Below are 27,333 nucleotides of genomic sequence, written 5' to 3' on the forward strand. Positions count from 1 at the left end.
AACTTGGCAGAAAGCCTTTAGAAGGGACTGCCTTGAAAATTTAACTCTGCAAGGCATATCTCTGTCACCACATTGACACACACTGCTAGCCAGAATTTTGTGGGGAAGCAAAGTAAACAAGCACTCCTGTGAACTAAAGGGGCTGTATTGGTAATAGAGACAATGAAAGCAGAGAAATCAACACAAAATGATACAAAGCCTAATAATACACTGTGCAATTAACATACATAACATTCCCTTCAGCAAGACCTTACTCACCCACCCCTTCCCAACATAATCCCTCAGCAGGGAAGCAAGTAGCACGGTGGCTCAAGCTTGCCTTCTTGAAGGGAGATTTGGAATCAAGGTTCAGTGCATCAAAAATAAAAGCAAATTTAAATGAGGAGCTGGAGACAACTGAGTAAACAAAGTATCTGTTCATAAAAGCTAGCCTGCAGGCTGACCAGGCATTCTTGTACCCTCAGAGGCCTACACTCACCCTAGTGTCCCTCTTAGTTACCCCTCTGTCTGCCAGCCCACGGAAGTCAAAGCCCTGAGTGGAGGGTACAACACTCAGGGAAGGAACCTGGCAGAGGGAGCAGCATGCTCTGCTGGCACTGGAGCAGCCTCAAGGCAGTGTACACAAGTGCCAGAACTCAATTACTGGTTGGGTTAAAAAGCCAACTGTACACAGGCCCGGACACCACACAGTTGGAGGTGCTTCACTGCCCAGTGGGAGAGATTCCTCCTTGTTCCTTGTGGAAGTGCTTGTGCCAAGACAAAAGGTACCAGTGAAACACTTTTGTTCTTTTGGAGGAAGGGCCACCACTTGCTTGATAGTGTTTTACTGATGTTTGAGAGCAGAGGGGGGTCTCCAGGTCAGCAAGAGGAAGCATTAACAGCCTGCAGTCCTTCAACTGCTTTGATAGACCTGTATCTAAGTGAAAATTTCTGTTTTGCTACACAAGCTTGTTCAAATCATATGTATGCTTGTGGAGAAAAAAACCCTAATAAATGCTATAGATTCTAAAACTATAGCTTTCCTTAAGGCACACTTCAGACCTAAATCAGTTTTCTCCCTACTGCCAATCTGTGTTTAAAAACAAGAACAAACAAAACAAAAAAAAAGAAACAAAACAAAACACCAAACAAAAAAAAAAGGGCAATTTTGCTGCTTGGTCAAAAGCATTCAACTATGTGTTATCTTCTGATTTACGTGGAAGACCTGGCAAAGTGCCATGGAAGCCAGAAGTGAAGGTAAAACATGCAACAGAAGCCAACTTTGAGCCTGGCACAGAAGTGCATGGAGAAGTCTGGACACAAATACCATGCTGAGAGTTTCACAGCTCTATGCCTTCACCCCAGATGCAGTTCCACAGCCAAATGAGATTCAAAGGGTTTCAAAGCCACTTTGACATTTAAAAAAGAAAGTCTGGTTACCTTGCCAGGGGGTACAGTCAGGGGACAAGATTTCTTCCAATTAACCAACATGGTCAAAGTCAAGATCCCTTTTTACTGAAGCCCTGGGTCTTTTTAATTAAGTCAGGCATCCCCATAAGTTCTTCCAAAGACTCCAGCATCCCAGCCTTCCAGTGTCTTCCCTCCCACATCAGCTTTTCTCCCTGAAGAACTGGGTAATGGTGTTGAGTACCCAGAACCAAAGCACCTTGGTCTCAGAAGTACCATGACGCACGTACACCAACCACGGTACATGTTCACAAATTAACCCTAGGCTGCTGGTTTGGGATCAGTCACTAACCTAGAGAGGGGAAATCCTTGTCACAGCAGTTTCTAGAGGTCTGAGAAAGCCCTGGCACTGACCACTTCAGACGTGTGCCAGGAGCTCTACTCATCATCTGCACTGGCATTTGTCCAACAGGATACCATCATGTAAGAATTGCCAGGCCAACTGAGTGCCTTGATAAACAGAAATGTTGGAGACAACAAGGATACATAACTTGTGTCCCACAGCTAGCATTCCCCAAGGAGTTAACACCCTCCAGTGGGCAGTGTAGGCCTTTGACAAGGCCAAGGAGACATAGCTGCCAGGAACAACGCAGGGCTGCTTCAACGTGCAGTTGCCAAGCTCTGCCATCAAAACATCTCTGCTCCTTCCCATACTGCCAGAGAAGCACAAGCTTGGAAAGTTCTGGCACACACAGAGCTCCACAAACCTTGCTGAATGTTTGAGCAGGAGCAAAGAAAGCTGCCAGCCCCTTGGCCTCATGCATGCAGTAGGGCAGGACAAAAGGGCATTAGGCCTTGGCTCCAGGAGTCACCATGGGTACTCCAGCAGCAGGTACTACCTGGGCTGTACTCTATATACACTGCCAAGGTAGGGCCTCATCCTGTGCCTTCTGCATACCACTCCCTAGTTCGATCACCTCCAGGAAATCAGCTCTGGAGAAGACCAGGATAGAAGTTGTGGAGCCTCCCCAGTCTCATCAGTCCCTGAGGAATCCAAGCTGGGCTCAGACTCCCCCTGCACCCTCAAGGGAGCAGGGTTAGGGGTAGTGCGCTTGGATGAAAGACAGGACAGCCTCTTTTGACAGCTTCTCTGGATCTTGTCTTTTCTGAGAGTCGTGCACTTTGACACCTTCCCCCCACTCCCAGAAGAGGCGGCTGTAATGGCAGATGCTGTGGGCAGAGAGGAGAGAAAGATTAGTTTGGCAGGGGAGAGAAAGGAAAAGAGTTTCATCCTATCCAGAAACAGCTGCCCTTACAATGGGAGCCACAGATAAATACTCTAAACAAGTGCCTTAGAAAAGACTGGTGCATTCATTCACCTTACAAACTCTACAGCTCCCAAAGTACAGCAAGTGCCAAGCCTGAAAGATTTCCACAAAAACAAACTTCTTAATTTTAGCTTCACTTGAATTCAGTTCAGTATTTGCTGGAAGGAGTCAGGACATTAGGGAAAAAAACTTACCTCCCCCCATGTTTTTCAGAGAATGAAACTGTCATAGCAGGCAATGGAAAGGCCTTAATGAAGAATTTAGAAAGCCTGCCAGGAGCAGCAACCTAATCACTCACCACGAACCTACTATAATCAGTAATATCTGTCCTATGGAGCTTTGCAAACAAACAGCACTTCCCACTTATGCCAAAGCAGCTAGGATCATCCCCTCTTCCCCCTCGTGTGAAATAACAGAGTTCAGCTTGGCTGCTGACAGTTCTAGTCCTACAGCCATCTCCCACTCCACCCATCAAGCACAGCCCTCCCTCACTGCATCAACATAGTCCCAGCCATAATGAAATCAGAGCTGCTAATTACTGCCAACACAGCAGCCTTTAGATTTGTACAATTACTGACACTTAATATTCATAGCTTATTTAGTGCTTCTGTTCTAACAAAGCAGTACTAGCACAGCGACAAGAGCACATGTCAATGGCTAATTATAGACATTAGTACTCACTAACCACAACACAAACAAAACACATCCCTTCTAGAGTCCCACACAAGCACTCCCTCTACCTCCTCAGCCATTCCTGCAGGTTCTTGCTGGTCTATTTCCAGTACAAAGGCAGAACTAAACCCATCCTGACACACAGAGGGAAAAGGCATCATGTGCCTCTGCTTTTTAAGCCCGTTTTCCATTCACCCCACTAAGGAAAGCTTCAGGATTCTTGAGACCACTGCTGTAAGGTAGGTAAGGAGATTCATAGGGAGAAAATCAGGAGCCCTGTTTCACACCAAGCTCTTGCTCAGAGGCACAGTCTTGGGTAACTGTGGTAGAGGGCATCTCTTGAGACTACCTGAGGGCAGAACATCTCCACTCATGTGGGGAGTGTCTGAGGTGCCCTGAGGTGTCACAGACAGATTTGCTGTATTTAAGTAATGGCCTTAGCCTAGTAGTCAGATGGGGTTCAAGAGCCAGTGTTAATGTCCCATGGCAAGCCACGCCATCCTTTCCCAAGGAGCTACTGCTTTTCTCCCCTTCTCTCTCTCTCTCCCCACCTTAAGAAAGCTCCCAGTTTCCCACAGCTTATTCCAGAGCCTGGGTTAAACGAACTGGGATTTGCTTTTAAATTAGCAACTTCCAACCAAGCACGTTAAAATACAGAGATACAGCAAACTACAGTTGCTGGGCTCAATTTCTACTTCCCTGTGTGCAGGAGGCTCAGTAACCTGTACTCTGCTGCAGACAGGAAAACAAAGTTGTGAGACGTTTGTTATTCATAGCCATTAATCACAAAATCGAGGATTCCAGATCGGCAGTTTCCTGAAAGTCTGAGAAGATGCCAGCTCCTGCAGCACACCCTGCTGGTGACCAAGCTGCACTTGCACTGCAAGAACACAGCACTCCTGAATTCCCTTCCAAATACCAAGGCGCACGCAGACACGCAGACACGCAGCTTTCCTTCCACAGCCTCAGCTCTGGCTCATACTCACTGAAAGGGTGCAATGGCTTCAGAAGGGAGGCTATATGTCGCTACATTGGTCATTTTGTTGAAGAAGAATTTCCTCTTGAAGTTTTTGCTATATGCCATTGTCCAGGGATCTAGTAAAAGTCACAGGGATCAGACAGAAAATGAAAGGGAGGAAAAAAGCACAGTATAAATACACATACAGAACCAGCAAGAAGGAAGAATCTATAAGAATAATTGTGATCTTTCTGTTACTCCTTTTTCCTTTCCTCCCCCCAAGGTGTCCTGCTTCCCAAGCTGTTCTCTACTCACTGAGAAAAATCCCTTCTCCCTGCATTTAAAAGTTGACATTCCAAATTGGATATTTCCATGTACCATGACTCTAGAAAACATCTTGATGAAAAATTCTCTCACTAAAAAAAATAATCAGTCATGTAAATAAATGGAATTACCCACACAATAGCCAATCAACCCACAACAGAAAAACCTATCATATAAATATACCCTAACCCTTATCCAAATCCAAGCTACCCTCATTACATGCAAACAGTAATCTCTAGCCATTGGAATATTCCCATTAATTTTCTACCAAGTTACAACAGGAACAAGCCTGGTGAATACTTTTTACTTGGAGAGGCAAAGAAAAGCTGAGTAAGAGTGAGGACTGTCTCTTCCTACCATTCATAGTCCGTACGATGCAGAGTCCTGTGGGCACAAAGTGCCGGTCATCTCGGCCAGTGTAGGACAGCCGGGGCATTCCCCCTGAACTCTTGATGACTTTCATCTCTAACCTAAATGTTGAGAGAAGGCAGTGATAGAGGTTGCCTGTTTCTTCCTTTACCACTCCCTTGCACACAATGCACCACTTGCACACCCTCTCTAGAGAGTCACAGTGTGAACTGACAGCACTGCACAGGACAGGACCAAATCATCACACCCTGGAGAATTCAGTCTCTTGCCTTCCCACACAGGGCTAGAGAAATCAGCCAGACCTGCCTAGGTCAGGTTGCAAATATGAGTATTGGGATGAAGAATTTGTGATGAACTACCATAATTAATCCAAATACAGTTCCCAATTCAAGTATGAACTCTTGATCTTTCAAGTCAGTGAGAATCCACTGATACTGCTGCACACAAACTCCAGCACTGTTGCTACTCCAGCTGTTTTAAAGTGCCCTGGTCACATCTACAGCATTAGAACGCAGCAGAATGATGCTCTGAGGCAGCAGCATCTCAGGAACAGCAGCTACCAGCTGAATGAGCTCTAACAGCTCTTGGTCCAGGACTCCTCTAGCGCAGATGAGCACGTCCCTTCAATTCCTGTGCACCACTGGCTGATAACCTGAGTTTCATTTGCACCAGTTGCTTACCTCACAAAAATCTTCTCCATTTCCTCCAATCTGTATACTTCCTTCACCCTGGGAGGAAAAGACAAAAGCATGATTTAAAAAAAAAAAAAAATTAACTTTTTTTTTCCTGTTCCAGCTACAGGGAGCAGACAAATGGTTGATTTTGTACAGCATGAGGTAGTCAGGCACGACTGAGGTTCACCCTTCTCCTCATTCTTACGCTTCAGTGGCTAATTCTTCCTGGCTTGAGAAAACCTGACACCTGCATGCTCATGGTTGGGTTGCTATAAGCAGCATATGAGCATCCTTGCTGGTAAGGAAGCTGTGCGTTTTTACTTCAGGTTGAGTATAAAGAAGAGTTAGAACAGTGAAAGTCAGGTGCTTTTGTTTTCCCATCAGACAAATTCACCAAGATCAGTCTCAGGCGGCTTCTGGCCTCACAGTATTAAACAACCTGATCTTCACTGTTATTATCCTCAAGGATGCCACAGACTCCTTAATTACCATGAGGTAAAAACAGTTTTGGTTTGCCTTTTTTTTTTAAATCAGTAAAGATCATTCCATCATTACAAACTGGTTTTGTCATTCTGAGATAGAGAAAAACAATCATTAAGTTTCAAAAGCACTGCCTCTAATCTGACACCCCAACCACCCATTTCCCATATACTGCTACAAGCATCAGGCTTCGAAGAGCATAGCTGGAACACCTTTAACACCTTTCCACAAGAACAGCAAAGGACCCCTCTACAATCCATTTCCACAGCTCTCCTTCTCACTTCACTTTCAGCCCTCCCCAACACTTTAAGCTCCTCCAAATACTACAACTGTCTTGAGTCTGAGATCCCACTCATTATCTTTCATTAAGCTACCAAAAAGAACATTCTCTTTCCCTGCCTCCAGATTCTTTCCTAACATTGCTGCACTTCTAGCTTCTGAAAGAGAAGCTGTTTTGTCCATAATACCTATCTGATGCCCAGCACAGCAATGCTCTTATGCTCTACCGCAGCAGAATCAATGAAATGGAAGGTCAGGAGACAATCAAAGCTGAAGCCCATTGTCAGGAACTTTCTTGGCGTTGTAACTAAAGTCTTGCCCTGCTAAATGCTGGTCAGTACTTCATCTACTAGCAGTCAGCATAGAATCCTTTGCAACAACTAAGCTAACTGGGTGCTAGACCTGCTATTGCACATACCTGAAATCAGCACCAGCCAATTCACCTACAAGGAAAATATCGCTGTTTGACATTTGAAATGAGGGCACAACTTCTCCTCTAACAATAATTACCTTAGATATTTAAAGAGCTTTTAGCCTCTTTCCAAAGAATATAAACAGAACTATCAATGTCAGTTTGAAATTTAACTCCCCTTCAGCTCCTTATCTTCATCCTTCAACACACTGACACCAAAGCATGCCAGGCTGAGGTAAGGAGTCGTCACTCACCGGATGGGGTTCATATCTGGTCGACTTGGTTTAGAAACAGCTTTAACAAACTTCTCTGCCAGCCGAATCCTGAATGAAAATGGAAGGAGAACCCAGCAATTTAATGAGAGCTTTGGCACAGTGGATAGGTAACAGTTTCAGCAGAATAACTGACTAAACACATAGAGATTGCCTCCACTGCCAGCCAAATGAGTCTGAGCAAGACTTTTTTCACCCCACCCTCCCAGTTCAGTGCCCAGTGATACTGGCTATTACCCATTAGGAACGAGTCACCATAGTTTACTCCACAGGCTCACACACTGTTGAATGCATTGATACATCAGCAGGATAGTAGGACTAGCAGAGACATCATGTCCCTAAGGAAACAGAGGGGCTTGTTCCTTCTCCCTCAGCCAGTTATCAGCTATGCTCATTCATATTCCCAGAATGCTCAGTTTACCCCAGCTGTGGCTGGTTCAACCCAGACTAAGGAAGGAGCTAGACCTGCCCTCATACACAGAGAAGATACAGCTGGAAAAGGCTATAAGCACTTCACTTCAGAGCAGCTTCATTCACAGTTCATCTTTATAGCACCGTTTCAGCTGAATGCACTTGTCTCCCTGTGCTCAGCATTTTGTTTTTTGGGTGAACACTGTTTCCCAGTCACTCCTCAAGTAGAAAAAAAGAAAGCTTCTCCAGATCCCACATACCTCTGGTTGAAATGTTGTGTTCGAACATCATTGCCATTCAGCACCAAGACATCAAGGATGTGGATGGCACTGATTTTTCGCTGGGCTTTCCCCTAAGGAGGGCAATACAGAGATTTACTACTCAGACTGGTGATATTTCAACTTTGATATATAGCTCATTTTTTGATATGAAATCACTCTTTTCTATCAAGAAAGCACCTTTCCCAGATATTAGAAGCACACAAATTTCCTGCTGCCCATTATACAGTAACATGCCATCCTCCAAGAACTGGTATAACTCAAATACCCAGTTCAGTCTAAGGGGAGGAATAGAGGGCGGTACCACAGCTGCCGTCACCAGCTCTCTGTGCTTATCAGGTACCACAGCACAAAGCCCAGTGCACTATAGCATCCTCATCTGAGGTACCAGAGGACAGGCAAAGTCCCAGGCAGCTGAGAGTTTCTGCCTTACACTGTGAACATACCATGAGAATCTTTTCCCCACAGCCTGCAATCACTACTGAGCAGTTATGTACCCGAAGAGCCACAGACACATGAAGTCATGTTGTCAATGCCATATGCTGCTCTACATGGAACAGCAACGTCAGGTCCAAAGTGTTTGCAAAACAATGTGAAAAGTTCATATCTCTAGCACTGGACAGAAAGAAGAAACTTCATCCAATATAGTTACTCTAAAGATCATATACCAAAAAAAACCTTTAGACCCGGCACAGATGGAACAATTACTCTGCAGTATCTTACAGAGAATAGGCAAAACTCCTCTTTGTATTTGCAGCCACTTGGTAAGCAAGAGAATAGGCTCCTACCTCTCCTTTCAGCTCATGAACAATCTCCACAGACAGAAGAGTATCTCGTGGCAGCTCAGTTTTCAAATCCAGCTTTGTCCAGCGATCTGACTGGCGACCACCCCAGGTGTAGATCTGTGATTTCTGTGTGTAGAAGTCAGAGTCAAATTCAGCCAAAGCTTCATGAGGACAGGGGTGGAGGAGAGACCTCTGGCTAACTGCAGAGCACCCTCAGAGAATCTTTTTGTCCTAAGCTGTCACAGGCAGTTTCTTTGTCAGAAGTTTTAAGGAAGAACTTTAATCTCTACAGCAAAGGAACAAAAACACTGATTCTAATCTGCCAGTGACTTTTCATACCTGTATAAAGAACCTGTATAAAGAACAGAAATAGAACCTTTAAAAGAACAGTGAAGATAATTAGAGACACTAGCAGGAGTGCAGGTCTCTATGTAGGCTGAGATTACAAAAACAGAGTCAATAAGTGTGAAAAGCAGTGACGTCAGGAGAAAGAAATATAACTGGCAGTCTCAGATGCTGTTGATGGGGATTCTTTTAAGCATCTGAGCACAGGAAAGGATAGGCTGAAACTGCAAGGCAAAATAATACCATTTAAATGAACCAGCAAAACTTCCAGACTGTCCTTAGCACTTACCCCTAAACCCAAGAGGAACTTCTGCTCGCTTCCAGATACCATACACCGGTAATCTAACACTTGGCGCATTTTCTCCAGTGTGCTGGAATTCAGAGGAGTGGGTTTGTAACTGAAGGTATCAATGTCTGTGCCCTAAAGAACAAAGTATGGAAAAGGCAAATTAGATATATTACATCAACAGGTAGGTAAACACAACTTCTACATGAAACGATAATCCAGAACTAGCTTCTTCATCTCTTCATTCCAATGGGAAAGAAGTTAGATTAGTATGAAAGGACTCAAAACTAGCTTATGGGCAAGGTCTCACCTGGATCAGCTCAAAGAACTTGGACTTGGGATCTGAAGATGAAGGAGCAACACGAGCCTGATCAGGAATCTGAAAGCAAATCCAAACAACTGATGGTAAGCGTTATTCTTTGGCACATTTATAGGAACACTTGTTTCAATACATGACAGAACATCCAGCCCCCAAAACTCCTGCTCTTGGGATTCCAGTTGAAGAGACATCATACAGCATCTAAAAGGTCTCATGTCTGTAAATTTAATGTAGGCATACCACATCTCCCAGAAACCAACAGGCAACTTCAGAAAGATATAGCCTAAACCTTTGATTTCATGCATGTTTTGATGAAATACGCTTTCACTGAAGACATACAATTAGCCTGTGAAACTGACTGCCAGATCGATGGCTCCACCACAGTCAACAGCTCGGGAAACAGAAACTGCAGACTCATAAAACAAGACCTTCTGGAGAGCTCTGCTGCTTGAGATCCAGATGCTGAGTTCACTCCACATACAATGAAATATTCTGAACTGCAGCAAAGGAGCCTGCCTGGTTAAGCCATACGCAATAAATCAGGGACATCCTGTTTCATTACATAAACAGCTTGGAATGGCCTCCGACTTTCCTACAAGACAATATATTAAACCTCTGGCTAAAAGTCCTGTCTGTACTGCAGTTCCACTCCTGTTTCACCACAGCAAGGACACTTGCACAAGTGCCCTGCTTGACAGCTCACTTACCCCCCATAGCTGGAGACACTCCTTCCGTATTTCAGCCTGCCGTGGCTCAATCAGTGTCCTAAAGAAAGACAGCAGACTGTTGAGATGGTGAAACCTCCTTCATCTTGCAAGCCTTATATATCCCAGCCCTATAGCACTTGGATCTTTCAGCCTCTGACTTGGGAATGACAAACATGCACTGCTCCACAACAGATCATACAAAAGAGGAATGATGCCTTCCTTCCCCACCCTCCACCCACTTCCAGTCCCTGTGTTTAGCTTTATTTCATGGCCTGCACTGCTGATTAGCAGCTACCACTCCGTTCCATGGAAGTACCACTGGGTATAAATATTTTCAAGAAGTTACGTATTAATATGAACTTATGTGAGTCTCTAAGAGCTGGGTATACAGCCCTACTTAAGAATAGCAGTGAAAACCTGCTAAAGGCCACACAAAAACCAGCATCAATGTTAGGATTAACTCTTGGATAACTCCTAATTACCACACTCACTCAACTTTCTACCATATATTATCTCTAAGTAACACTGGAACAGAAAAGTCATGGCAGGAAAACACTGCAATGGCTTTAGTTTTATGCAAGAAATTAACTTCATAAACTTTAAGTAATTCTAGGTATGTAAGTTAAATGCTTTCAATTGCCCCTGGAAAATGAACAGCTATGAACCACGCTCAACTTAGATGGCTACTGCTGAATTGAACATACCAGCTGGGAGTTACTTTTCTGCTTTTACACTCCTGCTAAGAAGCAAGCTCACTTATGGTAACTGGAAATCATGCAATGCATAGAAGAAGCCTTCTCAACAAGGGTGATAACAGACCATCAATTTTCAGGACTCCTCCAGCCACCCACACGTTTCTGCAAATAACTCAGGCAGAGACACAAACTGAGCTTCCTAAAAGCACTATTCACTTTCCTGGCTCCAAAGACCAAGACAAGCACCAGCTCAAATCAAGAGCATATTAAAGAAGGGCCAAGCAATTAATTTATAGTGGGTTAATTCCATCCTCGCAAAAAGCCAGAGGAATATACTCACGTGTCTTGAACAAAAGCACGAATTTTGGCTAGTGCCTTTATCTGAACTTTGCAGTGGCTAAAAGAGAAGAAAAGTTTCATTCAGAGAGCAAATTATCACCACCAAGATTGTTCTACTGTTCAAAACAAGAAAGAGCGCTGGGACAATAGGGGGAAGCCAGTCTGATCCTCAGAGCAGTGAGGGATCTTTACCAACGTGTTTCAAACTGACAGGAAGATCACTGGAATGAATTAGGCACTACCCTCCTTTCTTTTCTACAGAGTACTCAGAGGCCAAACAGTCACTAACATTAATACAGCATTTCTGTCTGCACAGAGTCCCTCTGCTCTGCTCAGCCCCTCAGGGAGCAAAAGCAGAGCAGTGCGGCAGCATCAACAAGTATCTCCATGAGCACAAGAAGTTACAGCTGAAAGCCATGCTGGTTAACCTGCCTAGAGCCAGCAGCTCTCATCACCCACAGGCACTCACTTTTCATTGGACTGGACGATGTAATTGTAGAAATCCTGGTTGTCTTTGATCACATTCAGTGGGACAATAAGATTCACATCCACGTCAGAGTTGCGCAGCTGGTTGAGCCTGATGTTCACTGTGAAGAGGTAGTCCCGCACGTCATCAATCCCTGACTTCAATCCTTTGCAAATCACATACCTGCAGAGCAAGGCAGCAACATCATGTGGGTTCAGTTCTTCCACAGAGCCAACTTTTCTGCCACACTCCCGTTATAAGGACAGTTTCCCAAATTCCAGGAATTCCTTCCTCCTGGATATCCCCAGGAAGGTGCAATCTCACCTATCACAAAATCATGATGTTTTCTATGCACTGGATAGACTGGGAAATGCAACCTTATGGACAACACCCACAGATCTCCCTCAAGTAATAAATCAATTCTGCTAAACTTGACAGGTACAAAGAAAAACACATATATCATAGAATGGTTCGCATTGGAAGGGACCTTAAAGATCACCTAGTTCCAACTCCACTGCCATGGGTAGGGGACACCTTTCACTAGATCAGGCTGCTTAAAGCCCCATCCAGCCTGGTCTTGAACACCTCCAGGGATGGGGAATCGACAGCTTCTCTGGGCAACCTGTTCCAGTGCCTCACCACCCTCATAGCAAAGAGCTTCCTTCTAGTATCTAGCTTAAACCTACCCTCTTTTACTTTGAATGCATTACGTTTTGTCATATCACTACATGTAAAACATCTCTCTCCACCTTTCTTCTAGGCTCCCTTGAGGTACTGAGAGGCCCCAGTTAGGTCCCTAAGCTGTCTCTTTTCCAGGCTGAACAATCCCAATTCTCTCAGCCTTTCCTTGTAGGAGAGGTGGTACTCCATCCCTCTAATCATCTTGGTGGCCCTCTGGACTCGCTCCAGCATCCAAGGTTAATGTCCCTCCTGTGCTGAGGACCCCAGAGTTGGATGTACTGCTCCAGGTGGGGTCTCACAAGAGCAGAGTAGAGGGGCAGAATCACCTCCCTGGACCTGTTGGCCACACTGCTTTTGATGCAGCCCAGGATACCACTGGCTTTCTGGGCTGTGAGCACACGTTGTCACCTCACGTCCAGCCTCTCATATACACTCTGGCTTCATTGAAACCGTAGTTGTTTCACACAAAACAGAATTTGTTACATATCCACTACCACAGCTTTCTTTCCATAAGGGCAATTTCACAAATATCATTTTTACCTTGTCATAATTTGCTGAACATCTGAAATGCTTCCTTCTCCAAGGCAGTTGCCAATTGAGGCACACCACAAAGCTTCCACTAGGCTTACCCAAATCCATTTATCACCGTATTTAGTTTCTTTAGTAGTCCCTCATGCTCAAGAATCTTACCTCTCCGAGTTAGCAGGGCGGCTTGTCACAGGTTTAAAGATGCAGAGTTTCTCAAAGCAACAATACAGCAGATAAACAAGTCCCACACTGAATGGAGTAAACAGGTCAAAGGTTTTGCAGACAAAATGTCCTCCTGGAAAACAAAGAGGAAGTACATCAAAACCAGCAGATTATAAGAAAACAAGAAGATACCAGACACCTCAAAAACTTTCTCTTCTGCAGAACTACTAATAGTGTTTCTGTAGAACTAAACAGCATCTAGAACACATTTATGAAGTGCACCAGCAAGGCTTAATGAAACATCTTCCCCATGTCTCTGAAGCAAAGAGAGAAGAGCATTCCCTTGACCAGAATCAAATCGATATGTAGGCTGTCTCACAAGCAAACCTTCTATCTACCCCTGTACTTCCCTTCCAGGCACAAGTTGTGCCCTGTGGCATGGCAGCATGCTATGCCAGGGCCCTTAATTGAAAAGGGGCTCTGGTATGTGCAACAAGGAACCTCAGGCTGGAGGAAAAGACTAAGATGTTACCTAAACAGAATAACTTGCCAACTAGAGACAAAAAGAGTCTATGTTGCCCCTCACCTTCAAACAAGATTCCCAATTTCCCCAAGCAAAACGCAGGCAGTTTTACAGAACTATTATCTACCCAGGTAGGAAAGACTGAAAGGCTGCCCCTTTTACCATATCACATTTGAGACTACTGCTAAGCAGATCGTTGCCTCAGGTACTTCTACACACCAGGTACAAGATAAAAATGATCATTATGTTACCATTTGTCTCCTGCATCAGTGCCAAAGGCTAACTAAACTCACTGGAAGAGAGGAGCCATCCAAAACAGATACAGTTGTAATGTCTGTCATTTAGCAACAATGAGGTACAGCTAAGACAAGGTGAGACATTATCTTGTTCTGATCACACAGATGGCAAATTTAAAGGAGAAAAGCCACATGGTAGAGAAAAGGATGAACTGGATAAAGACTCTGTTCTAATCAGCTAGCATATTCAGGAAGCACCTAGTCCAGCTAGTGCCATAAAACTCAGATATACTGTCCAGTTATCACACTAGTGACCTGAGCCCAAGACAGGTACATAACCTAACAAATTAAGAGGTTTAAACTAATGCATTTTACCTCATGCTTTTAATTAAAAGCAAAATAAACACAGAAAATCTTATTTTTCTGATCAGTTCTCTTAGCTTTGTGACAACCATCTCAGGATGTATGCATACACATTCAATTCTGTGCAACTTAGCCTCACTGCAGAGCAGACTTCAAGGCACATTAATAAAAATTGTACAGCAACCTTCCACACCTAGTGCCACCCACACCTCAGAGAAGGAGGAAAAGATTAATGGATAAAACATACCTGTCCGGACAATGGACAGCGCTGTAAGGAACTGGCAAAGCATGAGCTGTTTGCTTAGGATTTCTTGCAGATTCTCCTGACCCTCCACCGAGAAACCCTGCAAAGCACATAGCATGCAATCAGTATCTCCACAAATCTGCTAGTCAAACAAAGGATTCTGCAGAGATAAATCATGGAATAATGATAACTTCTGTTTCTTCAAGGTAAAAGAACTGCTACCAGGAATTTTAATGGCAAACCTTGAAGTATTTCACATCATAGCTACAGATACATGTCAAATACCCTACAATATGCAGACTGAGGTATCAGTTTTGGTCCTTAGTGCAGGAAGAAAAAGAAATTGACCAACCCCATCAGCCATTAAGAAATGCACTCCCTTGTGATCAGTGTTGTCCAAAACAAAATTCTGGAAAGCAGTAATGTTCTCTGATCGAGTGATGTCTCCATCTCCATCAATCCCTCCTTCTCCTAAGGGGAAAAAGGAGATGATCACTAACATGTTTGCAAGCACAAACTGAAGATCGGTATGCGCAGATGATCTACTGTACTCAGGCAACATTTAGTCAGAAATTACAAAACCCTGATAGGCCAATGAGCATTAACACATTCTCTTGTTTTCAACCAAAGATGCTTTTTAATTTACGAAAATTATTCAGATTGTGTGGTCAGGCCAAAACGAAGCCATATAATAACCATGCTCAAATGATGAGTAGTACATTAGCCTCAAGGCAACATAATATTCTCATCCAAGTAGGAACGACACATAGCTGAACCTACTAAAAACGTAAGATTCAATGTCACTGCACTGCTCACCCATTAAAAACATGTTATTACAGATATAAAATTATTTACCTTGTGCATTTGCAACCTTCTAATAAAAAGTCCAATCATTCCAAACAAACACAATACTAATTTCCAAACACAATATAATCTGGACTTTAAAAAAGCAACCACAAAAAAACCCTGTGAACAAGTTTATAAAGCGAATAGAGAAAGGGAAATAAGTGCAAAAATATGACTTGCTATGCAAGCTCTCCAATTTCAACCCCCTTTCCCTGATGGCCGCCCCCTTCTACTTTTCAAACTTGTTCCCTAGACTTCTCCTAGATCCCCATGCTGGTATCAATACCAGCCCTGTTACTAATGCAGAGGCTGCAGTATAAGCAAAAACATCAGATAACACTCATGCACGCACTACATACCATAATAAGGTTCAAAGAGCTCACTGGAAGCAGAATAAAAATCCTCCAGTTTAAAATCATTAGGTCCTTTCAAGGTCATGCCAAATCCTTTTGCATGCCACTTCCGCCTCCATAAGACATATTCAGAGAAGCCTCCAGGACCAGCACACACATCAGCAAAGTAGAGCAGCTCTGCATCATACTCCTTTATCAAAGGCACCTGAAAGAGGAAATTGAGGAAATTCTACCAACCCATAGCATATACACCATAAACTGCACTACTCAGAGAAGTCTTTCGAGCACCTGTTTTGCCAGCTAGTATCCTACAGATTCTCCTTTGTTCCCACCTTCTAAATTCTCTGAGAAAGCACTGCTGTTTGAAAGCCAGAGGCACTCACCCCATTGTAGTCCTTAGGGTTTGTAAACATGTAGTCAAAGACATGGTCCATATTTGCCATCTTCATTGCAGCCCTGCGAACACATAAACAGGGCCCTTGTAAGTTGCATCCTTGGCTCCCACAGCTGAAAGTGGACATAAATGGGAAAGGGACTACAATACCAAATGTTCTACAAACCTGTTCAGAAAGAAAGCTCCACGGATCATCTCATAGGGGTTAGACCTTGTTCGAGCTCGACGCATTTCTTCTCCATCCAGCTCATCAAATACACTCTACACAAACAGAAACAAAGTTCAGCTGGACCTGGCACAGGCTGGAGGGATAGGTAGGCATGAGTATTTCCTATCCTCATATCCTCTCCTTAGACAGTAAACTCCATGCAGGCTTTGGTTCACTAATACAAAACATTTTTCCATCACATAATAATATTTGCTCTTCTTCTAAGCCACCTCAGCTCTTATGCAAATTTAGCAACACTGAAGAATTCTGTATTGACAGCTCCAGAGCCTGATAATGTGGTTAGCCACCTCAAAAGCAGTCCCAGTCTAAAGTATTCTTTCACACATATACACACACTCACACTCTACCACAATTTACAAGAGCATGATAAAATCTAGGATGGCAGATGGAACACACAAGAAAAGGAGCTTATTTCCTCAGCTTATTCAAGCCTTCAGTCTTTCAGTTGAACTATTTTCAATCATTCCTGTGCTAGTTTTGGCTGGGATAATTTCCTTCACAGTAGTTAGTATGGAGATATATTTTAGATTTGTGATGGAAACAGTGTTGATAATAGAGGTGGTTTTGCTGTTGCTGAGCAGTACTCGAACAGCATCAAGGCCTTTCCTGCTTCTCCTACTGCCCTATCAACGAGTGAGTTGGGGGTGCACTTTTGTGGAGTTTGGAGGGGACACAGCCAGGACAGTTGACCCCAACTGTCCAAATAGATATTTTATACCATATGGCATCATGCTCAGTATATAAGGCAGGGGGGAGAAGGAGAAAGGAGGGACATTCAGAGTTATGACTTTTGTCTTCCCAAGTAACCATTACATCTATTGGGGTCCTGCTCTCCTGGAGATGGCTGAACAACTGCCTGCCCATGGGAAGTAGTAAATTAATTCCTTGTTTTGCTTTCCTTGCACTGAGTAGCTTTTGCTTTACTTGTTAAACTGTCTTTATCTCAACCCAAAAGTTCTCACTTTTACCCTTCTGATTTTCTCCCTGATCCTGTTGGTGGGGGAGCGAGTGAGCAGCTGCATGAGGTTTAGCTGCCAACTGGAGTTAAACCAAGACAGTCTCTTAGAATGCTGACGTTCAAAACAGATTGCTAAAGACACAGTAAAAACCAGGATGCTAAGTCAAACCAGTGACATGAAGGTGAAAGAGGACATTCTGAGCACTAGCCAATCACCTAAGTTAACTACTCAATCCTCTCCAAATATTTACTGTACTTACTTCCCCAAAACTTCAGTTCCTCTCTAAAAAGGGGACTCACCTTGCACTGCAGGACACTACGTAAAAGCTCTTCATTACAGAACTCTGTTTCATCTTCAATCACCATCTTCCTCTGGAACAGGACAAGAACACAGATAGCAATTAGCAAACATGGTATCAGTCAGCTCAGAATGCAGCATGTATCAGTAACGCATGAAGGCTGCCAACCACATACTAGGCTGTATTAGCAAAAGTTTGGCAATCAGGCTGAGGAATTATTCTCCTCTCTTACACATCTTAAGGCCACATGTGGAATACTGCATTCAGTTCAGCGTTCCCTAGTACAAGACAGACATATTGGGGCAAAACCAGGAAAAGGACCACCAAAGATGAAAAGGGTGCAGAAGCACCTGCTGTACAAGAAGAGACTGACAGAACAGTTTGTTCAGAACAGAGAAAGGGAGATCCTACTGCTGTACTTAATGGCAGGAAACAGAAAAGACTAACACAGACTCCTAGAGATGTACAGCAATAGGACAAGAAACAATGGGCAGGAGCCACATAAAAAATATCAGTTAGCCATACAGAAATTTTCTTTTGTCGACTGGGTTATCACACACTGAAGCAGATACTCAAACAGGTTGTGAAAGTTTTCATCCTTGGAGATACTCAGAACTCAACCAAACAAGGCCTTCAGCAACCTGACCTAGTTGGCTCTGCTTTAAGCAGGAAGCTGCACTAGCAGTCTCATGCGATTGCTCCCAACCTAGGCTATTCTGGAACTATTTGACATGGCAATTGTTTCAGGCTGGGTAGCCCTGCTTTGTCTTAGGCTGGTAACTACCAAGATATAAAAAAATTACCTTCCCCACAGTCATCCACTCCTTCAGCTCCTGGGCATCTGGGATCTCCGTGGTACACTCGGGACACCAGTCCACCTTCTCGTAAGCACTAGGCTGCAACCACAAGTTGTGGGAAGAGCCAAAGATGTTTTCACAAGTAAAATATAAAAACAAATTGCCCCCCAAATGTTTGCCTCCCAATCTTAGCATAAAGGGTTATGCCATGATTTTAGGGTCAACCATAGTTTTCTCCTCCTAGACTAAAATGTGTCTTACTTGTTTATTTTTAAAATTAAAAAAAACCAACCTAAAACCAAACACCTCCACCATAAAAAAACCCCCGAGTCTGACAATCAAGACAAAGCAAGAGTCTAATACTCTCAAAGTACAGTTGAGAGACACTGGAAAAGAGACAGTTGCCAAAAAAACCCCACGCATCCTTTCTCCCAGTTCTTGCTGAACACAGTAACATAAATGGGAAACAGAACAAAACAGAAAGTACATACCTCTGGCTCATCCTGCCAATCAATATTGAGCTCCCCATCAAATCCTTTGAGGGTCAGCCCAAAGCCTCTCCTTCCCTTCTGATTGGAGGCCTCAACAATATCCTTCCTGCCTTGGCCATATTTTCCCAGACCTTCTCCTTCCCGGAAGCCCATCTTGGCCTATAAAGAAACCAAAGGGAACAACACAGTGAAGCAAGTGGATTCAAATTTATGTACTACGACTGAAGTCAGACAGGAAATGGCACATTACCCCGAAGTGACTTGAAGGCATTGAGCATTTTTAATCTCAGTTGTGGCTTTCAGGACTTAATAGTGAGTTCACTTCACTGAGGCAAGACACAAAAAAACTAGATCTGAAGAATGCTGTTTGAGATGACAACAAATTACAAAAGGTTCAGTAATGCGGCAACAGCCTGCTCAGAGGGAGAAGCAGTGAGGAGTCTGGAGCCATTCACCACAGTGTTCAGTAAGCATGGAAGGTTCGTAAAAAAAAAAGATGTTGGTGCAGGAAAAAATTCATGTTGTGATGATATTCTTTTTTGTGAACATACACTCATACGCATTTCAAGCATCAGCTAAAACTTCACCTAATGGTCAGAGGAGGAATGCAAGACACACTGCTCCCGAAACACATCCCCATCTCTCAGGTTAAAAGAACTATGTTCATTAACTGCCAGTGTTTCTGGTTTTTCTCTTAGTAAATTATAGCAAAAAGAGAATAAGAACAAAAATCAGGGATGCATTCAATTTCACATCTTCCAGTATGCATCTACAAGACAGTAAGTAAATAGAAGACTTAATGACTGTTTCACTTTGAATGCTATCCATATACTCCTTCCTGTGAGAAGCAACAAAAACATTGTTTATTACCAATCTGTATAAGAAACAACACAAGAATATCTGCCATGGTGTTTTCCCATTGCCTTTGCTACCTGTCTCTGAATCAGGCCTTGAATTATGTACACCAAATGTCACAGTCACCAAATCTGTTATACCAGTTTTCTGAGGACAGAATTTTGAAAATCTAGCAGCTAAGGACCATTTTACTTTTACTTACCTAATGCTGCCAAATCATTCAACCACACTTGGTTTCATTTGATATCAATCTTTATATTCAAATTTATGAGGTCTTACAAATAAAAGCCTCCCAGATTTAGTAGTAAAAGCTTCTGTATTGTGGCAACTGAAAGCACACTTCTTAATTGGCTCAGGAGAGAACTCTCCAAAGACAGTCTTGCTCTAGAATCAGCAAACTGCTGCCCAGTGCCAAAAATGCACATGGACAGAGTCCGAATGACCAGCAACACGATTTAACTACAGAGAGGCACAATCAGCAACTCAGTCTCTGGATCCCACTGAGTTTTGAATTCAGCAAGAAAGTTCTTTTTTCATGTAGAGCTATGATCCTGCTCATCAGCAGCATTCCACATCCTTGAGAAGCAGTACCTCCCTGTTCCCACCCCTAGTAGCAACTAGCTCTTCCCAGCTTCTAGCAGAACACTGAACTTGTAACTTGGCAAAGGCAGGTACAAGCTGGTCTACCACCACAGAAAGACCGAGTACAGCACCAGCACAGAACAAAGGGAGACCCACATTTAGGCCCCCAGTGAGTCCCAAACTTTCTGTCATGTTTGAAGTAACACACAACTATACATCTCATCTTCTCCGCTGCCCTTGGAAATCAACATTTTTCTTTCTCTGTTCTTTCATGATTATGAGATACTCACGACACCATGGTGACTAAGTTTGCATCAGGAAATAAGGATGCATCAGGAGACTCCACTCCTCTACAGCCCACTGTTGCCTCAAACTCAGGAACAAGTTATCAGATTTAGGACTACCATGAGACAGAGATAGGCTACCATTTCTTAGAACTTTCTAAAAGCATTTTCTTCTTCCATGCTAACACTGTGTAATCAAGGGGTGGCTGACCACTGTCGAAGTTTAGTTGTCACAGTTGTTACCCTTCACAATTCCCTGCCTTTCTGAGAAATTTCCAGCCCTACATAAAGCAGAGTGGTATGACTTGAAAGAAAAAGAAATAACTTAATTAATGAGGTAATAATACAAGAGTATACCAGCCAGCCTTCAAGACCAAACAAATTAATGTCAACCACAGAATTTGCTAGGGCCTTTCTTACAAGGCATTTTTTAGCTGAAGCATTGCAAAATAACACATGGTAGGACTTCTTTTTGAAGTTCAGCAAACTGCCTGACCCAGTGATCCTTCCCTTCTCATTCACCTCCCTGCTCTAAGGACTCAAACACGAATCAACTTTCTTTTTTAACAGACCCTCTTAAGCCAAGCTTTCTCAGCCTCCCCCACCTGCTGCTAGTAGATGGCTCAAAGATGCAGAGAACCGTGCTCTGAAGAGGATCAGAATCAAAATATCTTACAACAAAGCAATCCTTTCACTTTGCACTCATCAGTTTCTTATAGTTCAGTCCAAAACTATGTGGACCTACCATGAGCTTTTGGGATACACTGTTATACATCGAGTAGCGAGATGAAGTACCCTCCACAAGAGAGTCTTGTTTGAACTCATTGCTGAAGACTGGTCTTTTTTCATCGCTCTCACTGTCAGATCCACTGCTGCTACTGGAAGACTCTGAAAAAAAATGAAAAAGTGAGAAAAGTGAGAATGAAAATAAAAATAAAATGGCAGACAGACACCTCAGTAACTACATTAGAATGCAGTGTGACTCATTAAATCCTCTCAACACACACTTGGAGGACATTTCAGTACCTCAAACGTGCTATGGGAAGCACACAGGTGTAATATAAAATACCCTGTGGAACCAACACCTGGTTATCTGCCCCTTTGTCTCAAGGACCCACATAGCCTCTCTGAGCCAAAGGATTCCAGGCCCCACAAAGGGCTGGGCAAATCCCATCACAGCAGTAGAGCAGCCACAGCATAACCATGATAGTACTGTGGTGTGCCTGACCTTTGCAATGATCCTGAGAAATTGAGAAGGTCCTCAGGGATTCTCTCCTGAGAATAATGACAGTTACACCTTGATGAAACATGCTGAATTTTCCTCTGTATCCTATCTAATTACAAGTATAAATGCATCCCTAACACTGCAGAAAGAAGAGAAATTTAAACTTTGAGCCCCACTACCCACTTCAGTAGCAAGGATCCACAAGTTCACTACAGCAACTGAGACAGCTTTTTACCTCTAGAGTTTACCAATACATACAAACTCAAGGAAAAGAAAAGATCAGAAGACATCAATCTTTTTTAAAATATTCTGACAGAAACAAAGGTTTGAGGACGAACTTAAAATCACATTAAGGGGTTGGAAGGGACCTTAAAGAACATCTAGTTCCACCCCCACTGCCATGGGTGGGAACACAACCAAGTCAGTGGTTCAATCAAGGTAATAAGTACCACCATTCACTCAAAATAAACTTTTGTCACCTGAAAGTCACCTGAAACTGATGTGTCAGAGCCTTCATGGGCACTAGGCAATGAAGCTCTGTCTATGCCCATTTTCACCTTTGGATCTAGTCAGGAGGAACCTCGGTCTGCATGACCTGTACAGTCCTCGCTGAGCTCTATAGTTGTGAGATGCCCAAACCTATTTGCTTTGGGCTGGACATAACTGGGATCTGGGCAGAAATCATGGTAGTGTCATAATTTCTCTCAGCCTGCTCTGCACCAGGTGGGTGACGAGGGAGGCCCTAAAACTCAGCAAGTCCTTCCATTTCTCTTGTGGTAATAATCCTTCACTATGAGGATAAAGCAATGGCACAAGTTTCCTTCTGAAATTTGCCTAGCACCTCATCAGTCATACTACAGCTAATGCTGTGGGACTGACCATACAGACCACAGGAGCAGCAATCCACAGCAAGTACAGCCACACTCTGCACTGGATCTGTGCCTCTTGAGCATCCCTTGTTAGCCAAGCACTAGAAATCATTCTGTGTTTGTACAACTAGGAGAAGTTGATCTACAAAAGCTGCCCAGAGATAAAGCAGAAAATTGTTAGAAGAGTTGATCTTTTTCCGTGTATCACTTAAAAGGGAATTATTTAGCTCCACAGATGTGTTAAAAAAAAGAGACATTATAATCACCTAAAAAGGACTGAACTTCTCTTACGTTTGTCTAATGTAAGAAAAATCAGACTATTTCTCTCTCAACTTACAGATCTCTCTATTTTCCTGTTCTGGAAAACTGAGCATCAGTGAAGCAACAGGAAATAGCTGAAAAATTAGCAAAAAAAGGCCATTACAAAAAAAATGAAGTGAAAATGAATGATACCACCGTGAAATATATGACTGTAGTTAAAAAAATCCTTTCAATGCGTCCTCAGAACTTGTTGCTGAACTAGCAGTTTTTAAGAGTCAGGACTTGTGTCCCCACATAACTACTACACTAGAGTTTTACAGTATCAACCTTAGAGGCTTTCAGCTCAGAGAAGGAAGGCTACAATTCAACTTGCGTTTGCAACATTCTACACCCATCTTCATTTTCAAACATCTGTCACACATGCTACATTTCTCTTTCCTTCACAAAGTTCATAGCTAAGAACAGGCTCACAAAGGACTTTTGCTCTAGGGTCAGTTACAGCATTCTGCTTCTTCAACATACAGCTTCAATTAACTTTGCTACCTGCTTTTGAGCTGTGTCTTATTTTCCAGAGATCCATAATGTGCCTTAAACACAATAGCCACTACTAAGTCTTAAGGAAGTCTGTTCACAACTCTTCTTGTTTTTAATATTTGCTAGGCCGTGCTCAGCTGAGATCAGACCTCAAATCAGTTCTTTCCCCTGAACTCCCTTCTTTACCTGGAAACCACAATGGGTGTAATGAGCTATTAAACAATTTATGCTATCTAAGACCTTGTTCTAGAACTGTATCAACTTGTTTCTTAAACACTAAGGGTCACAGCCTGTTTTGACCCATTTATGAACTCATTAATCAAAAGGGGGGAAAAAAATGAAAAAAACTTTGGTTTGAGTTGTTTAGCTGAGCCCTGAGTGCACAGAGCATTCCCTACCCCAGCTCTCACAACCTGCACCTCTGACCTCCTCACTCACCTGGGGCCTTGCCAACCAGGTACACACACAATACCTTGCAACTGCAGCTACTTGCAGACCGACCCACTTATCTCCCATACACATCCCTTTCCATTTTCACCAGAGGAAGGCTTCTTCATGTGTTCAGGCCCTTCCTCACTAACACTTCAATACCACAGGAAATCCCAAGACTCAGAAGCAGCAGGCATGACTGGGAGGCAACCTGAAGTACCATCCTGAGAGAGTTTAAAGCATCCTGCAACAGCGATACCAATTGTGTGGAGCACTCGCCTCATCTTTGGTATACCCCAAGCTCCAGGTGAGAAAGCACACTCCAACAAAAAGCAGGCAATTAGTTAACTCTGAAACAGATTTTCTTTCTGAAATGAAACACCTGTGAGCTCTCACAACTCCTCTCTTTCCCCCAAAAAATCACACTGAGCCAGCAAAAGAAATGGTGCTACAACATAGGAGCCTAAATCCACCTGCCCCTTTGTATTCACCTCAATTTCTCCCATCTGCAAAAATATGGTAAGATTAACAATTTCTTTCTATTTTTTAAACAAAATTAAGACTGCAATGGTTCTTTATGGTACAATATTCATAACTCCTCACTACTGAGAGTCTCCAAACCAGAAATAGCTGCTGGGACTTAAAAGATCAATGCTGCTCATATATTACAAGAATCTTTAAGCTTTGGATGGTGCACACATCATCTACCTCAAACTCGATTTTCTACATCTGAATTCATACAATTCCCAGATCAAAATGTTTACATGAGATTTTAAAAAAGCTTAAAAAAAAATCACACCAATTCAAGGCTGTGACAAGAAATAATGTATTTTTTTTCTAAAGAGAGAGCATCCTCTTGAAGTGCAGGCTATCAATTAGGATTTTAAGAGATGTAGGTTTAACTCCTAGTTATTACTTAGATTTCCTGCAGCAACATATACCAAATCTCCAATCTTACCTTGAGTAGTATGATTACTAAATTGATTTTCATCATCTGAAGTAGAACTGAGGGTTAATCCCAAGTCTTCCAGCCTCTTCTTCTGCTTATTTTGGGGGCTGCTAAACTCGGGTTCTGTCCTTCTCTTCATTTTTTTGCTGAAATGCTGAAAGAAGATAATCACACTTGGCAAACATTAAGCAAATTAACTTTCTGTAAGGTACAGCAGCATAGTGACATAGACCATTTTATGGACTGCTCGGTGTTATGCTTCTCAAATTTATTTAGATAACTTAAATACATGGCAGTTGATTATTACTACTACTGAATCAAAGATACATTCTTTGGTGTGGCTGAGTAAAATGAAAGATCAATCTAATGGAGAATGTGCAAGGGGGAACCAGTTTCTCACAAGAGACTCTGAACAACTCTGACTTCACCTCTGGAAATGTTAATTAATAAAGGAGCTTTCCTACATGACTTTTGTAACAGAACATTATTAAACACGTGTGCTCCAGTTGGGGATGGGGGTGTGTTTTTCACCAGAAATCACTGGCGAGATAAGAACCTTCTAAGTGTGGCTGATAAATTTCACAGAAACCCAGAGAAAAAACAAATGCTTAAGACGGAGTTAATAGAAGCCAGCTGGGAAGGCCTGCAGAGTACAAGAACCAAGAAACAGGAAAGCAGGTGAAAATTAAAAGGCAGAAACATTTAGCACACTAGCTAAAACCTCCCTGTTATTGAACAAAAAAAAAAAAAACCAAACAATTAAACCCCTATTGGTGTTTATTATTCTACATAGGAACATTGGGCTAGAAACGGTGCCCCAGGTCACCAATTCAAACCCTCTGTTATCTAACTTATTTCCACAAGCACATACAGGGCAGTTTAAGGCCAAAAGCTTTATTCATCCCCACAATCCTGACTGCAAAATGATCCCATAACCTCACTGCACTATGGCTAGAAAATCTTTTCCATTCTACAAGAAATTCTGTTACAGACAACTCACCTTTATCTGCTCTTGCCTCAATTTAGGGTTTTGCTTTTTCCCCTGCTTCTAACAAACTGGCCATTTTCTATTTTTTCTGAGATAGTCTCTAATTAGGCTAACATGCTCTTAGTTTACCCCCGACAGCTCCCTCTAGAGAACCCCACTAAGGGTCGCTCACCGCATCTGCCTTCCCGACAGATTTCAAACCATGCAAAATTAAGGGCAAAGTCAGAGACACCCCGTCCGTCGGGAGGCCCTCCGCTGCACCACCGATGTGCCCGCGGGGCGCTCCCAGCCGGCCTCGCACAGAACCACAGAATCAATTAGGTTGGAAAAGACCTCTAAGATCATCGAGTCCAACCTACGGCCGAACAGCACCGTGTGAACCAGACCACGGCAACAAGTGCCACATCCAGTCTTTCCTTAAACACCTCCAGGGAATGCGACTCCAGCACCTCCCCGGGCAGCCTATTCCAATGTCATATCACCCTTTCTGTTAAGAGACTCCTCCTGATGTCCAACCTAAACCTCCCCTGGTGCAACCTGAGGTCATGTCTTCTCCTCCTGTCGCCTGCTCGTTGGGAGAAGAGGCCGACCCCACCTGGCTACAACCTTCTCTCAGGTACTTGTAGACAGCAATAAAGTCCCCCCGAGCCTCCTTTTCTCCAGATTGAACACCCCCAGCCACTCCTCACAGCACTTACCCTCCAGACCCTTCACCAGTTCTGCTGCTCTTCTCCGGACCCTCACCGCACCGCCCGCACCGCAGCCCCCGGTGCCGGGGCCGAGCCGCGGGGTCCCCCGGGGGGAGGGAGCCCGCGGGAACCGCTGGCGGCCGCGCCCCGCGCTGACTCGCACACGGCCGGGGCCCGCGGGCAGCGCTGCGCTGGAGCGGGGGACAGTGGCGGCAGCACCGGCGGGGGCGGGCTCCGGAGGGCTCCGGCTTGTAGAACGCGGCGGGGGGAGGACGCGAGGCCGCCGCTCCTGCGCCGCTGTCGCTTTCGTTTCCCCGCTCGGACGCGGCGCTGGCCCCGCCTCCGCCCCGCCCCTCGCGCGGGGCCTGCCCGGCCCGCCGGCGCGCGGCAGTGACGCACCCCCCGATCCCGCAGGCGGGCCGGGGGCAGCCCCGGAGGTGGTGTGAGTGTACCGGGATTAGATGTAAAGTGCCAGATACTATTTTTATTTTTTTTTTTAGAATATGTTGGATGGGTAAACGTGTGTCTATCGTGTGTCGTATCCGGAGCTGGGGTTGTTCATCCTGGAGGAGGTTCAGGGGTGACCTCGTCACTCTCTATAACTACCCGAAAGGAGGTTGTAGCCAGGTGAGGTCAGCCTCTTCTCCCCGGCAGCTAGAGACAGGACAAGAGGACATGGCCTCGACCTGCGCCAGGGGAGGTTTAGGTTGGGCATCAGGAGGAATTTCTTCACAGAAAGGGTGATTAGACATTGAAACGGACTGCCCAGGGAGGTGGTG

General features: G+C 43.8%; 1 protein-coding gene across 1 annotated transcript; it reads right to left on the minus strand.

The window, feature by feature from the left end:
- Positions 1 to 127: 127 nt before the first annotated feature.
- On the minus strand, positions 128 to 26,818 carry CMTR1 (cap methyltransferase 1). Its single transcript, XM_032684443.1, has 24 exons — positions 26,564 to 26,818; positions 24,887 to 25,031; positions 21,356 to 21,498; positions 18,890 to 19,048; positions 18,405 to 18,497; positions 17,603 to 17,674; positions 16,282 to 16,376; positions 16,105 to 16,177; positions 15,728 to 15,926; positions 14,875 to 14,993; positions 14,526 to 14,622; positions 13,157 to 13,289; positions 11,789 to 11,968; positions 11,321 to 11,377; positions 10,286 to 10,343; positions 9,570 to 9,638; positions 9,263 to 9,394; positions 8,632 to 8,754; positions 7,826 to 7,917; positions 7,137 to 7,205; positions 5,718 to 5,765; positions 5,026 to 5,138; positions 4,373 to 4,481; positions 128 to 2,616 (listed from the first exon to the last, which is right to left on the minus strand). Exons 2-24 carry the CDS (start codon positions 25,014 to 25,016, stop codon positions 2,484 to 2,486), a joined length of 2,496 nt encoding a protein of 831 aa, XP_032540334.1. The 5' UTR covers positions 25,017 to 25,031; positions 26,564 to 26,818; the 3' UTR covers positions 128 to 2,483.
- Between the last annotated feature and the right edge of the window lie 515 nt (positions 26,819 to 27,333).

This window comes from Chiroxiphia lanceolata, chromosome 3, assembly GCF_009829145.1.
Source record: "Chiroxiphia lanceolata isolate bChiLan1 chromosome 3, bChiLan1.pri, whole genome shotgun sequence".
NCBI lineage: Eukaryota > Metazoa > Chordata > Aves > Passeriformes > Pipridae > Chiroxiphia > Chiroxiphia lanceolata.

Excerpts from the sequence above, each read along its gene's own strand:
- CMTR1 (XM_032684443.1), bottom strand. The coding sequence starts at position 25,016 with ATGAAGAGAAGGACAGAACCCGAGTTTAGCAGCCCCCAAAATAAGCAG. Across the intron at positions 16,178-16,281 it reads GGAGCTTTCTTTCTGAACAG|GGCTGCAATGAAGATGGCAA; the intron begins GTTTGTAGAACA and ends ATGTGTTCGCAG. Across the intron at positions 9,395-9,569 it reads AGTTCTTTGAGCTGATCCAG|GGCACAGACATTGATACCTT; the intron begins GTGAGACCTTGC and ends TTTGTTCTTTAG.